The following is a 15,208-nucleotide window of genomic DNA, read 5'->3' as shown; positions in this document are numbered from 1 at the left end:
ACACAGGGTGACCTGAGAGTGATGTGTATGACACATGGTGACCTGAGAGTTAAGTGTGTGTGACACATGGTGGCCTGAGAGTTATGTGTGTGTGTGACACATGGTGGCCTGAGAGTGATGTGTGTGTGTGACACATGGTGACCTGAGAGTGATGTGTGTGTGTGACACATGGTGACCTGAGAGTGATGTGTGTGTATGACACATGGTGACCTGAGAGTTATGTGTGTGTGACACATAGTGGCCTGAGAGTTATGTGTGTGTGTGACACATGGTGACCTGAGAGTGATGTGTGTGTGTGACACATGGTGACCTGAGAGTGATGTGTGTGTGTGACACATGGTGACCTGAGAGTGATGTGTGTGTATGACACATAGTGACCTGTGAGTGATGTGTGTGTGTGACACATGGTGACCTGAGAGTGATGTGTGTGTGACACATGGTGGCCTGAGAGTGATGTGTGTGTGTGACACATGGTGACCTGAGAGTTATGTGTGTGTGACACATGGTGGCCTGAGAGTGATGTGTGTGTGTGACACATGGTGACCTGAGAGTGATGTGTGTGTATGACACATAGTGACCTGTGAGTGATGTGTGACACATGGTGACCTGAGAGTGATGTGTGAGTGACACATGGTGACCTGAGAGTGATGTGTGAGTGACACATGGTGACCTGAGTGATGTGTGAGTGACACATGGTGACCTGAGAGTGATGTGTGAGTGACACATGGTGACCTGAGAGTAATGTGTGAGTGACACATGGTGACCTGAGAGTAATGTGTGAATGACATATGGTGACCTGAGAGTGATGTGTGAGTGACACATGGTGACCTGAGAAAGATGTGTGTGTGACACATGGTGACCTGAGAGTGATGTGTGAGTGACACATGGTGACCTGAGAATAATGTGTGACACATGGTGACCTGAGAGTGATGTGTGAGTGACACATTGTGACCTGAGAATAATGTGTGACACATGGTGACCTGAGAGTGATGTGTGAGTGACACATTGTGACCTGAGAATAATGTGTGACACATGGTGACCTGAGAGTGATGTGTGAGTGACACATGGTGACCTGAGAGTGATGTGTGAGTGACACATTGTGACCTGAGAATAATGTGTGACACATGGTGACCTGAGAGTGATGTGTGAGTGACACATGGTGGCCTGAGAGTGATGTGTGAGTTACACATTGTGACCTGAGAATAATGTGTGACACATGGTGACCTGAGAGTGATGTGTGAGTGACACATTGTGACCTGAGAATAATGTGTGACACATGGTGACCTGAGAGTGATGTGTGAGTGACACATGGTGACCTGAGAGTGATGTGTGAGTGACACATTGTGTCCTGAGAATAATGTGTGACACATGGTGTACTGAGAGTGATGTGTGAGTGACACATGGTGGCCTGAGAGTGATGTGTGAGTGACACATGGTGACCTGAGAGTAATGTGTGACACATGGTGACCTGAGAGTAATGTGTGAGTGACACATTGTGACCTGAGAGTGATGTGTGAGTGACACATGGTGACCTGAGAGTGATGTGTGAGTGACACATGGTGACCTGAGAGTGATGTGTGAGTGACACATGGTGACCTGAGAGTGATGTGTGAGTGACACATGGTGACCTGAGAGTAATGTGTGACACATGGTGACCTGAAAAATGTCATATTAGGAAGAGGACGGTATTCAGTCAGGTTATGTGACTCCTGTGTTGTCAGTGTCAATTACCAAGGTTTATAATATTGTGGATATGGAGAGCATAATAAACTAGACGTTTCGGCGTCAAATTCTAATCTAAAGTACAAATAATTTGACCCTCTTATTGTATAAATTTGCTCTTGACTATTGCGTTTTCAAGAAATCAGTCCGAAATTTTAAAGATTTTAATTCTTATCATGTGATCTGAAAAAAATAACTTTACATTTGAACATTAAAATGGTATAAAATACCGACAGGTTGTTAGGTAAGACACATATGCAACAGTTAGGAATCTTTATTTCGAAACGTTTCGCCTACACAGTAGGCTTCTTCAGTCGAGTACAGAAAAGTTGATAGAAGCAGAAGATACTTGAAGACGATGTAATCAGTCCATCACCCTCAAAACTTTAAGGGTGATGAACTGATTACTTCGTCTTCAAGTATCTTCTGCTTCTATCAACTTTTCTGTACTCGACTGAAGAAGCCTACTGTGTAGGCGAAACGTTTCGAAATAAAGATTCCTAACTGTTGCATATGTGTCTTACCTAACAACTTTACATTTGTAAACTATTCACTATTTCATCTGGAAAACTTTCTGGTTTAGTTTGTATATGTAATTTATTATAGATATTGATTACATTGTAAAAAAAAAATATTGTTTTATGTATTACTAAATAAATTTTTTTAAGTGAGGACTAACAAAATTTTGTTGTAAATAACAGGCACTGCGTCACGATTTCCGACAGCCTCGTGATACACTACTGAACGTTGTAGCGGAACTGTTAACTACATGTTCACAAAGACTGGCAGAAATAAACAAGAAAGCTGGACAAGAGAGCAAACATTCTGACCTTTTGGATACTAAGTGTCACCTTGTAAGTGAAATTCTACGTCTAACTTTGCTGGACTTTAATTTATCTCCGAAGGGAAACCTTTGTTTAGTTTTGTCAATTTTATAAGCTAAGAACTGCTATCTACCTCAGCTTATTTCTTAGCACAGCCCTAAGGTATACTACCACCCCCCCAGGATGCGACCCACATCAGTCCTACTTTGTAGATGACACCCAGGATAAATTAGACACATACTTATCTGCTAGGTAAGTAGGTACTTTATTTAGCCTACTTACTGCTAGGTAATTAGGTACTTTATTTAGCTAATAACTTGTAAAGCTGTCATTCGATCGGCTTCAACTTTTTGATGTTAGCATATAGTAAATAGGGCCAAGATCTTGGAACAGTTGGCATATGCATGTCACCAATGACCAAAGTTGTTGAACACACGCTCAGCATACTGAAATAATAATATAATAATAATAATCATAATAATAATATATTTTTTTCTAAATGAACATGTACAATGTATACAGACCATAGCTGACATAAATGACATACTACTATATAGAAAACCGCTTGTTATGCAGAGCATTACGGACAACTTAGGTCAATTTTGTACCCAGGATGCGACCCACGCCAGTCTACTAACACCCATGTACCTATTTTACTGATGGGTGATTATGGACAACCGGTGTAAGGAAACACGCCCAATGATTCTACCCTTGCCGGGAATCGAACCCAGACCCTCAGCGTGTAAAGGGAGAACTTTTGCCACCAGGCCATGGGCCACGGGCCACGGGCCACGGGCCACGGGCCACTGTTGGTTTGAATATCTTCCAAAATCCTCAGTGGCGTAGCTTCGAACATTTGAGAATGGTACCTCCTAATTCGACGATGGCGGAGAGTGAAATTAAATGTGCAGCTGCAAATTTGCGTATTTTAAGCGAATAATAGCAAAGTGAAAACATAAGAACATAAGAAAGGAGGATCACTGCAGCAGGCCTGTTGGCCCATACTAGGCAGGTCCTTTACAATCCATCCCACTAACAAAACATTTGCCCAACCCAATTTTCAATGCTACCCAAGAAATAAGGTCTGATAACTCTATCCACTCATTTGCAAGTCCCACTCAAATCCAACCCCTCTCACTCATATATTTATCCAACCTAAATTTGAAACTACCCAAAGTCCTAGCCTCAATAACCCAACTAGGTAGACTGTTCCACTCATCAACTACCCTATTTCCAAACCAATACTTTCCTATGTCCTTTCTAAATCTAAACTTGTCTAATTTAAATCCATTACTGCGGGTTCTCTCTTGGAGAGATATCCTCAAGACCTTATTAATATCCCCTTTATTAATACCCATCTTCCACTTATACACTTCGATCAGGTCTCCCCTCATTCTTCGTCTAACAAGTGAATGTAATTTAAGAGTCTTCAATCTTTCTTCATAAGGAAGATTTCTAATGCTATGTATTAATTTAGTCATTCTACGCTGAATGTTTTCTAACGAATTTATGTCCATTCTGTAATATGGAGACCAGAACTGAGCTGCATAATCTAGGTGAGGCCTTCCTAATGATGTATAAAGCTACAGTATAACCTCTGGGCTTCTCACCATAACCCCCAAGTCCTTTTCGCAATCTGTATGGCTAAGTTCTACATCATTTAACTTATAAGTGCTAGGGTTATGGACACTCCCAAGCTTCAGAACCTTGCATTTATCTACATTGAACTGCATCTGCCGCTTTTCTGACCAAGAATAGAGTTTGTCTAAATCCTCCTGAAGTTCCCTAACATCTACGTTTGAATCAATTATCCTACTGATCTTTGTGTCATCGGCGAACTTGCTCATATCACTAGTAATACCCTCATCAAGGTCATTGATATATATTATAAACAACAACGGGCCTAAGACTGATACCTGTGGTACGCCACTTGTTACAGATCCCCACTCGGATTTAACCCTATTTAAGCATACTCTCTGCTTCCTATTAGTGAGCCATGACTCGATCCATGACAGCACTTTTTCCCCAATACCATGAGCTGCCACTTTTTTTAACAGTCTCTGGTGCGATACTCTATCAAAAGCCTTACTAAAATCTAAATAAACAATATCGAATTCTTTATCATGATCAACGGCCTCTAAAGCTTTACTGAAGAAGGTTAATAAATTAGTTAGGCAGGAACGGCCCCTTGTGAATCCATGCTGAGTATCATTAATCAAGCTATGCTTATCAAGATGGCTTCTTATATTATCAGCTATGAATGACTAGTAATTTGCCTACAATTGAGGTTAGACTTATTGGGCGGTAATTTGACGGTAACGACTTGTCCCCTGCTTTAAAAATAGGAATTACATTAGCCATCTTCCACATATCAGACACTACACCTGTTTGAAGAGAAATATTAAAAATATTAGTCAATGGTTCACAATGTTCCATTTTACACTCTCTAAGAACCCTTGAAAAAAGTTCATCAGGGCCCGGGGATTTATTTTGCTTTAACCGGTGTATCTGTTTGATAACCAGTTCGGTAGTGACTGTGATATTACAATATTTATCATCATCTAGCCCACTACAAAAATTAATTACTGGGATATTGTTAGTGTCTTCCTGAGTGAAAACCGAGAGAAAATAATTATTAAGAATAGAGCACATTTCAGTCTCCTTGCCAGAGTTATTTTTAAGGGGACCTATCTTATCTCTAACCTTTGTTCTATAAACCTGGAAAAAACTTTTTGGGTTAGTTTTCGAATCCCTAGCAACTTTAATTTCATAGTCCCGTTTAGCTTTTCTTATCCCCTTTTTAACGTCCCTCTTAATGTCAATATACCAATTCATAAGATGACCCTCACCTCTTTTGATGCGCCAATAAATTCCTTTTTTCTGTCCTAAAAGATATTTGAGCCTATTATTCATCCATTTGGGGTCATTTCTATTCGATCTAATTTCCTTATATGGGATAAATGTTCTTTGGGCAGCGTATTGTGTTAAGAAAGCTGTCCTACTGATAGCTTTCTTCGTTACCCCAGTCCACAGATGATAAGTGTTCTCTACGCCCATTGTAATCTGCTAAGCGAAAATCTGAGACCAGTACTGAATTATCCCTACTATCATACTTCCATTCAATGCTAAAGGTAATTGATTTGTGATCGCTTGTGCCGAGTTCCTCTGTAATTTCTAAACTGATAAATTAGACACATGTGCAACTCTTGGGTATCTTTATTGAGGAAACGTTTCGCCACACAGTGGCTTCATCAGTCCATACAAAGGAGAATCTTGAAGAACAGGAGGAGAATGAGGTAATCAGTCCCTCAACCTTGAGTCGATGTGGTCAGTCCATCAATCTTGATGGACTGACCACATCGACTCAAGGTTGAGGGACTGATTACCTCATTCTCCTCCTGTTCTTCAAGATTCTCCTTTGTATGGACTGATGAAGCCACTGTGTGGCGAAACGTTTCCTCAATAAAGATACCCAAGAGTTGCACATGTGTCTAATTTATCAACATGTCGGTTCTCTGAACCATTCATCTACAAATTTCTAAACTATTAACAAAGGTTTCCTTGTTTGCCAAAACCAAGTCAAGCAGGTTATTTACCCTTGTAGGCTCTGTCACAAACTGCTTCAAAAAACAATCCTGAACTACTTCTAAGAAGTCATTTGATTCTAAATTCCTAGTCAAGAAATTCCAATCAATATGACTAAAGTTAAGTCTCCTAGAATTACTACGTTATCATGCCTTGTGGTCTTAACAGTTTCTTCCCATAGTAGTCTCCCTTGGTCCCTATCTAAGTTTGGGGGACGGTATCGCACACCTAAAATAAATTTTTCATGTCCCTCTGAAAATTCTATCCAGACTCTGTATGTGTTACTTCAGACTTAATACCCGTTTTTATGCAACAGTTCAAGCGATCTCGGACATACAGTGCCACCCCACCCCCCTTCCCGATACTTCTATCTACTTGGAACAATTTAAAACCCTGTATGTGACATTCAGCAGGCATGTCCCGATTTTTCCTATTGAACCACGTCTCAGTTAAGGCAAATACATCAATGTTACCTGCACCAGCAACTAGTCTCAACTCGTCCATCTTATTCCTAGCAATACGACTATTTGTGTAATATATATTTAAGGACCCTCCTTTCTCTTTACCCTTCCTGCTCCTTTCTGTTATTCCACTGTCCTTGTCACCTAGTGCCACTGGCTTTCCAACATACACCTCATTTTGCCTATTACTAGTTCTCCTAGTACTCATATTACTACACTGGGACTTCACTGTTTTCCCACCAAAGCCCATACCACTAACTATTCCTAGTTTAAAGACCTAACAGCTCCCTCCACTGCGTTGGCCAGTGCTCCCACCCCACACCTAGATAAGTGAACCCCATCCCTGGCATATGTCATTTCTGCCATAGAAGAGGTCCCAGTTGTCAATGAATGTTACCGCATTTTCCTTACAGTATTTGTCAGGCCAGCAATTGACACCAATTGCCCTGGACAACCATTCATTTCCAACTCCTCTCCTTGGCAAAATACTACATATGGCAGGTTTCCCACCCTTCCTCCTAATTATCTCTATTGCTGACCTATACCTGCTAATTAGGTCCTCACTCCTACGTCTGCCAACATCGTTGCCTCCAGCACTGAGACTGATAATAGGATTGCTCCCATTACCTCTCATAATGTCATCCAGACGGCTAACAATATCCTTCACCCAAACCCCAGGAAAACACTCTCTGCCTCCTACTCCTATCCTTCAGGCAGAATGCCCTATCCATGTACCTAATCTGGCTATCCCCAACAACAACAATGTTTTTACCTTCCTTGGCGACGTCTGTCCTGATGTTCCCAGTAGTCGACTCACATTCGATAGGTAGCACTACACCTTCACTTGTGGAATTCGTCATGACGTTCTCGATGGTCTTCATTGGGGTTTCTAGGGATGTCTCACTCACATCTGCCAATGCTTCCTTGGTGCTCGTTGTGGCATTCCCAGTAGAATACCCACATTCGTCAGGTAGCACCGAAAATGGGTTGGAAGTTTCCACAGTAGTCCTCTGGTTTCTCGTTGTTTCTGCCTCTCCAAGTCTTCTTGATCCTCAGCTTGGTTCTATGTTGCCCAGCCACTGACCAAGTTCCCCTCTTAACCTGGGGACTCACAACAGGAGGATTACTACGAATCCTCTTGTTCTCCTCCGTTAATCGCCGTATCTCGAGCTGAGCAACCCTAAGCTCTTCTTTCAGCTGCTGGTAAAGTTGCTCAAGAGATGGCATTCTGGTTCAGATTCACAGAGAGCACACAAACAGGTCTTCACACAGCTAAGTACATGTCACCACTGAGCTAAGTACACGTCACCACTGAGCTAAGTACACGTCACCACTGAGTAGTGATATTTATTAATATTCATTGTCAGGGAAAAAGGGAAAGGACCAACTTTCCTTCTCAGTCACATCAAAATTAGAAAATAATAGATAATACAACAAGATAACTAGAGTTCTTATGTAACAGAAATGAACATAACTGTTAAGAACATAAGAAAGAAGGAACACTGCAACAGGCCTACTGACCCATGCGAAGCAGGTCTAATGACCACCTAGTCAATGGAAATATAAACATATATGCAGTATAATGTGATCCTTTATTGACAACGTTTCGCCTGCACAGTGGGCTTTTTCAAGTCACAAACCTGGGGTGGAAGGCACGCGAGTATTTATAGTCAGGTTCAGAATGCTGAGGTCAGGTGGAGAATACTGCATCTGATGATCTACCGAGTGGGGTTACAGAGTCTAAAATCTTGGGTAGCTTGGAAGGGAGATTGGATAAGTTTGTGAGCAGATCTTCTGCAGTGTTCTTCCATTCCTATGCTCTTATGTGGGATAGCGATGAATAAGTTTCTTCGCAAGTGGTTCTGCTATGTTATAGAAGCCACTTTTCTGGTTGAAGTTGTCGGATATAGAAATAAGTGATGATTCCAGGATTCTTCGGTATTGAGTGTTGTCTTCTGTGGCGATAAGTCTTGAGTTTCTGTAGTTTATCAAGTGGTTGTGTGAATTACGCTGTTGTACACAGGCATTCCTTGTATCGTCAGACCTGCTTGCGTATTGGTGTTCTGAAATACGTGTTTGTAGGTCCCTTGATGTTTCGCCCACGTATAATTTGCTGCAGTCATTACAAGGGATTATGTATACCCCTGCAGAGGGTGGAAGCTTGTCCTGTGTATCACTGGTAATGTCCTTAATGGTCGTGGTTGTGGAGGTAGATACTTGGAATGAGGTATTGGAAAAGATGTTGGAAACGTGTTTGGCAATGGAGTTGGTGGGGAGGACTATGTATCTCTTCTCGGCAGTGTCTTCTCTGGGTGTGTTGAAGATGTTTAATGCCCGTCGTCTGCAGTCTCTGATGAAGTGACGAGGATAGTGGAGTTTAGAAAATACTTGTTCAATTATAGTGCATTCTTCCTCAAGAAACTCATTGCTGCAGATTCTGAGTGCACGCAGGAAGAAGCCTATAATTACACCACGTTTAGTTTTGGTGTCGTGGTGAGAATAGAAGTGGAGAAGATCGTTTTGGTTGGTGGGTTTTCGATAGACTTTAAAACGAAGTTCGTGGTCAGCTTTGCAGAGAAGAACATTAAGGAAAGGAAGAGTGTTGACGACTTCTTCAAGTGTGAACTGGATTGAAGGCTCGACCTGGTTGAGCTTGTCTTGGAGGGCTTGAACGTTGAAGCGTCTAGGAGTTATGAGGAGAATGTCGTCAACATAACAGAACCAGGTGACAGACGAAGGAATAATGGTGGAGAAACGTTCGGCTTCAATAATGTTCCATGTATAGGTTCGCCAGGACCGCACTGAGTGGCGAACCCATGGGTAGTCCAAACGTCTGCTGAAAGAGGTGATTTTCGAAAGAGAAACACGTAAAGCCAACACATAGTTAAACAAGGTCGATAAAATCGCTGGCTGGAATAGGAAGATCCAAACTGACGATTCATTTGATCTTCCTATTCCAGCCAGTGATTTCATCGACCTTGTTGAACTATGTGTTGGCTTTACATGTTTCTCTTTCGAAAATCACCTCTTTCAGCAGACTTTTGGATTACCCATGGGTTCGCCACTCAGTGCGGTCCTGGCGAACCTATACATGGAACATTATTGAAGCCGAACGTTCCTCCACCATTATTCCTTCGTCTGTCACCTGGCTCTGTTATGTTGACGACATTCTCCTCATAACTCCTAGACGCTTCAACGTTCAAGCTCCCCAAGACAAGCTCAACCAGGTCGAGACTTCAATCCAGTTCACACTTGAAGAAGAAGTCGACAACACTCTTCCTTTCCTTGATGTTCTTCTCTGCAAAGCTGACCACGAACTTCGATTTAAAGTCTATCGAAAACCCACCAACCAAAACGATCTTCTCCACTTCTACTCTTACCATGACACCAAAATTAAACTTGGTGTAATTATAGGCTTCTTCCTGCATGCACTCAGAATCTGCAGCAATGAGTTTTTTGAGGAAGAATGCACTATAATTGAACAAGTATTTTCTAAGCTCCACTATCCTCGCCACTTCATCAAAGACTGCAGACGGCGGGCATTAAACATCTACAACACACCCAGAGAAGATACTGCCGAGAAGAGATACATAGTCCACCCCACCAACTCCATTGCCAAACACGTTTCCGACATCTTTGTATACATAATCCCTTGTAATGACTGCAACAAATTATACGTGGGCGAAACATCAAGGGACCTCCAAACACGTATTTCAGAACACCAATACGCAAGCAGGTCTGACGATACAGGGAATGCCTGTGTACAACAGCGTAATTCACACAACCACTTGATAAACTACAGAAACTCAAGACTTATCACCACAGAAGACAACACTCAATACCGAAGAATCCTGGAATCATCACTTATTTCTATATCCGACAACTTCAACCAGAATAGTGGCTTCTATAACATAGTGGAACCACTTGCGAAGAAACTTCTTCATCGCTATCCCACATAAGAGCATAGGAATGGAAGAACACTGCAGAAGGTCTGCTCACAAACTTATCCAATCTCCCTTCCAAGCTACCCAAGATTTTAGACTCTATAACCCCACTCGATAGATCATCAGATGCAGTATTCTCCACCTGACCTCAGCATTCTGAACCTGACTATAAATACTCGCGCACCTTCCACCCCAGGTTTGTGACTTGAAAAAGCTCACTGTGTGGGCGAAACGTTGTCAATAAAGGATCACATTATACTGCATATGTGTTTATATTTCCATTGTGTCGGTATTTTATACCATTTATTTCCACCAACTAGTCAGGTCACTTCGTCTTATGGAAGGAACACGGCACCAGACCTGGTAGCCCAAGCTAGTCAGGTCCAACTCACACACACCCACACCCACTCATGTATTTATCCAACCTATTTTTAAAACTACACAAGGTCTTAGCTTCTATGATGATACTCGGGAATTAGTTCCACCCATCCACAACTCTATGACCAAACCAATGCTTTCCTATGTCCTTCTGAATCTGAACTTTTCCAACTTGAAACCATTGCTGCGAGTCCTATCTTGGCTGGATATTTTCAGCACGCTATTTACATCCTCTTTATTTATTCCTGTTTTCCATTTATACACCTCAATCATATCCTCCTTAATTCTACGCCTTTTTAGAGAATACAGATTCAGGGCCCTCAGACTATCCTCAGGAAGATTTCTCATACATGGGAACAACTTTGTCATCCTCGTCTGTATGTTTTCCAGTGCAGTTATATTCATTCTGTAATATGGTGTTATGCAGAAAGGTGGGATTGCTGGAGGCTAGAGCCTTGTCTAAGGGCAAAGGCAAAAGTTACACACATCTCAGGCATAAACAGGCCAGCCAGGGCTATCCCAGTCAAAACAGAATGCGCTAAACCAGTATTTGTTACTTCAATGGGCTGGTTAACAGAGGGTTAGGCAAAAATCCTAGGTAGGAAAATACATCTATTTATTCAACATAACACTAGAAAACACTTTCATGTACCTGCTATCCTAAACGCCCCAAATAATTTAGAAGTCTCAGAGGAACTGGGTGCTAGCGACCACAAATCAATTACATGTAGAATTGAATGGAAGTATGATAGTAGGGATAACTCAGTAACAGTCCCAGATTTTCGCTTAGCAGATTACGATGGGCTTAGAGAACACTTATCATCTGTTGACTGGGGTAACGAAGAGAGCTATCAATATGACAATTTTCTGAACACAATACATGCTGCTCAAAGAACGTTTATCCCTTATAAGGAAATTAGATCAAATAGAAATGACCCAAAATGGATGAATAATAGGCTGAAATATCTACTAGGGCATAAGAAAGGAATTTATAGGCGTATCAAAAGAGGCGAGGGTCATCTTATGAATCAGTATATTGACATTAAGAGGGACATTAAAAAGGGGATAAGAAAAGCTAAAAGGGACTATGAAATTAAAGTTGCTAGGGATTCTAAAACTAACCCAAAAAGTTTTTTCCAGGTCTATAGAACAAAAGTCAGAGATAAGATAGGTCCCCTTAAAAATAACTATGGGCATCTTACTGACAAAGAGAATGAAATGTGCTCGATTTTAAATAATTATTTTCTCTCGGTTTTTACACAGGAAGACACTAATAATATTCCGGTAATTAATTTTTATAGTGGATCAGAAGAAGATAAATTATGTAACATCACAGTCACTAGTGAAATGGTTGTGAAGCAGATAGACAGACTGAAGCAAAATAAGTCACCGGGTCCTGATGAGGTTTTTTCAAGGGTTCTAAAGGAATGCAAAATGGAAGTCTGTGAACCATTAACTAATATTTTTAATTTATCTCTTCAAACAGGTGCAGTGTCTGATATGTGGAAGATGGCTAATGTAATTCCTATTTTTAAAACAGGGGACAAGTCGTTACCGTCAAATTACCGCCCAATAAGCCTGACCTCAATTGTAGGCAAATTACTAGAGTCAATTATAGCTGAGATTATAAGAAGCCATCTCGATAAGCATAGCTTGATTAATGATACTCAGCATGGATTCACAAGAGGCCGGTCTTGTCTAACTAATTTATTAACTTTCTTCAGTAAAGCTTTTGAGGCTGTTGACCACGATAAAGAATTTGATATTATTTACTTAGATTTTAGTAAGGCATTTGATAGAGTTCCGCACCAAAGACTGTTGAAGAAAGTAGCAGCTCATGGCATTGGGGGAAGGGTGCTCTCGTGGATCGAATCATGGCTCACAGACAGGAAGCAAAGAGTGTCCATAAATGGGGTTAAATCCGAGTGGGGATCAGTAACAAGTGGCGTTCCACAGGGATCAGTCTTGGGCCCGTTGTTGTTTATAATATATATCAATGATCTTGATGAAGGAATTACTAGTGATATGAGCAAATTCGCCGATGACACGAAGATAGGTAGGATAATTGATTCAAACGTAGATGTTAGGGAACTTCAGGAGGATTTAGACAAACTCTACTCTTGGTCAGAAAAGTGGCAGATGCAGTTCAATGTAGATAAATGCAAGGTTCTGAAGCTCGGGAGTGTCCATAACCCTAGCACTTATAAGTTAAATAATGTAGAACTTAACCATACAGATTGCGAAAAGGACTTGGGGGTTATGGTAAGCAGCAACCTTAAACCAAGACAGCAATGCCTATGGGAATCTTTATTCAGGAAACGTTTCGCCACACAGTGGCTTCATCAGTCCAATACAAAGAGGAAGGCGTAAGGAGAGGAGGAGAATGAGGTAATCAGTCCCTCAACCTGGAGTCGATGTGTTCAGTCCATCAATCTTGTAGAATGTACAGCATAGGGCCGTAGACGTGGCTTATATACTGTAGTGAGGTGACGTGAAGCAGATGGAGGCGGGGTCATAGTGGTACCATCCACTAGTCGAAGTAGGTCTTCGTCCAAAGGTTGAACAAGTGTTGAAGAATTCTTTGTAACAAGATCCCATGATGCTGCCGTGTCTGACAGTTGTGATGAATGGTTTGAAAAACCGACAAGTTGAAGATTGAGACACTTATGCAGCATATGGGAATCTTTATTCAGGAAACGTTTCGCCACACAGTGGCTTCATCAGTCCAATACAAAGAGGAAGGCGTAAGGAGAGGAGGAGAATGAGGTAATCAGTCCCTCAACCTGGAGTCGATGTGTTCAGTCCATCAATCTTGTAGAATGTACAGCATAGGGCCGTAGACGTGGCTTATATACTGTAGTGAGGTGACGTGAAGCAGATGGAGGCGGGGTCATAGTGGTACCTTCCACTAGTCGAAGTAGGTCTTCGTCCAAAGGTTGAACAAGTGTTGAAGAATTCTTTGTAACAAGACCCCATGATGCTGCCGTGTCTGACAGTTGTGATGAATGGTTTGAAAAACCGACAAGTTGAAGATTGAGACACTTATGCAGCATATGGGAATCTTTATTCAGGAAACGTTTCGCCACACAGTGGCTTCATCAGTCCAATACAAAGAGGAAGGCGTAAGGAGAGGAGGAGAATGAGGTAATCAGTCCCTCAACCTGGAGTCGATGTGTTCAGTCCATCAATCTTGTAGAATGTACAGCATAGGGCCGTAGACGTGGCTTATATACTGTAGTGAGGTGACGTGAAGCAGATGGAGGCGGGGTCATAGTGGTACCATCCACTAGTCGAAGTAGGTCTTCGTCCAAAGGTTGAACAAGTGTTGAAGAATTCTTTGTAACAAGATCCCATGATGCTGCCGTGTCTGACAGTTGTGATGAATGGTTTGAAAAACCGACAAGTTGAAGATTGAGACACTTATGCAGCATATGGGAATCTTTATTCAGGAAACGTTTCGCCACACAGTGGCTTCATCAGTCCAATACAAAGAGGAAGGCGTAAGGAGAGGAGGAGAATGAGGTAATCAGTCCCTCAACCTGGAGTCGATGTGTTCAGTCCATCAATCTTGTAGAATGTACAGCATAGGGCCGTAGACGTGGCTTATATACTGTAGTGAGGTGACGTGAAGCAGATGGAGGCGGGGTCATAGTGGTACCATCCACTAGTCGAAGTAGGTCTTCGTCCAAAGGTTGAACAAGTGTTGAAGAATTCTTTGTAACAAGATCCCATGATGCTGCAGTGTCTGACAGTTGTGATGAATGGTTTGAAAAACCGACAAGTTGAAGATTGAGACGAAGAATGAGGGGAGACCTGATCGAAGTGTATAAGTGGAAGATAGGTATTAATAAAGGGACTATTAACAAGGTCTTGAGGATATCTCTCCAAGAGAGAACCCGCAGTAATGGATTTAAATTAGATAAGTTTAGATTTAGAAAGGACATAGGAAAGTATTGGTTTGGAAATAGGGTAGTAGATGAGTGGAACAGTCTACCTAGTTGGGTTATTGAGGCTAGGACTTTGGGTAGTTTCAAATTTAGGTTGGATAAATACATGAGTGGGATGGGTTGGATTTGAGTAGGACTTGCACATCAGAGCTTATTTCTTGGGTAGCATTGAAAATTGGGTTGGTCAAATGTTTGTTAGTGGGATGAATTGTAAAGGACCTGCCTAGTATGGGCCAACAGGCCTGCTGCAGTGTTCCTCCTTTCTTATGTTCTTATGTAAATAGCGGGCACAAGGAGCAGGCGGCAGGCGGTCCAGCAACCATAACCACTAGGCCTAGTCAGCGCCA

General features: G+C 41.8%; 1 protein-coding gene across 1 annotated transcript in view; it reads left to right on the top strand.

Moving 5' to 3' along the window:
- The window catches only part of LOC128696898 (protein unc-80 homolog), a 1,079,316-nt gene that overhangs the window by 1,052,977 nt on the left and 11,131 nt on the right, over nucleotides 1-15,208 (top strand). The window contains exon 61 of the mRNA XM_070095999.1: nucleotides 2,424-2,576. Coding sequence (XP_069952100.1) covers nucleotides 2,424-2,576 — 153 coding nt within the window. The remainder of the gene's footprint in view (nucleotides 1-2,423; nucleotides 2,577-15,208) is intronic.

The sequence above is a fragment of the Cherax quadricarinatus genome, chromosome 52, assembly GCF_038502225.1.
Source record: "Cherax quadricarinatus isolate ZL_2023a chromosome 52, ASM3850222v1, whole genome shotgun sequence".
Lineage (NCBI taxonomy): Eukaryota > Metazoa > Arthropoda > Malacostraca > Decapoda > Parastacidae > Cherax > Cherax quadricarinatus.
Note: the sequence above shows the minus strand (reverse complement) of the source record. Positions and strands in the feature narration are given on the sequence as shown.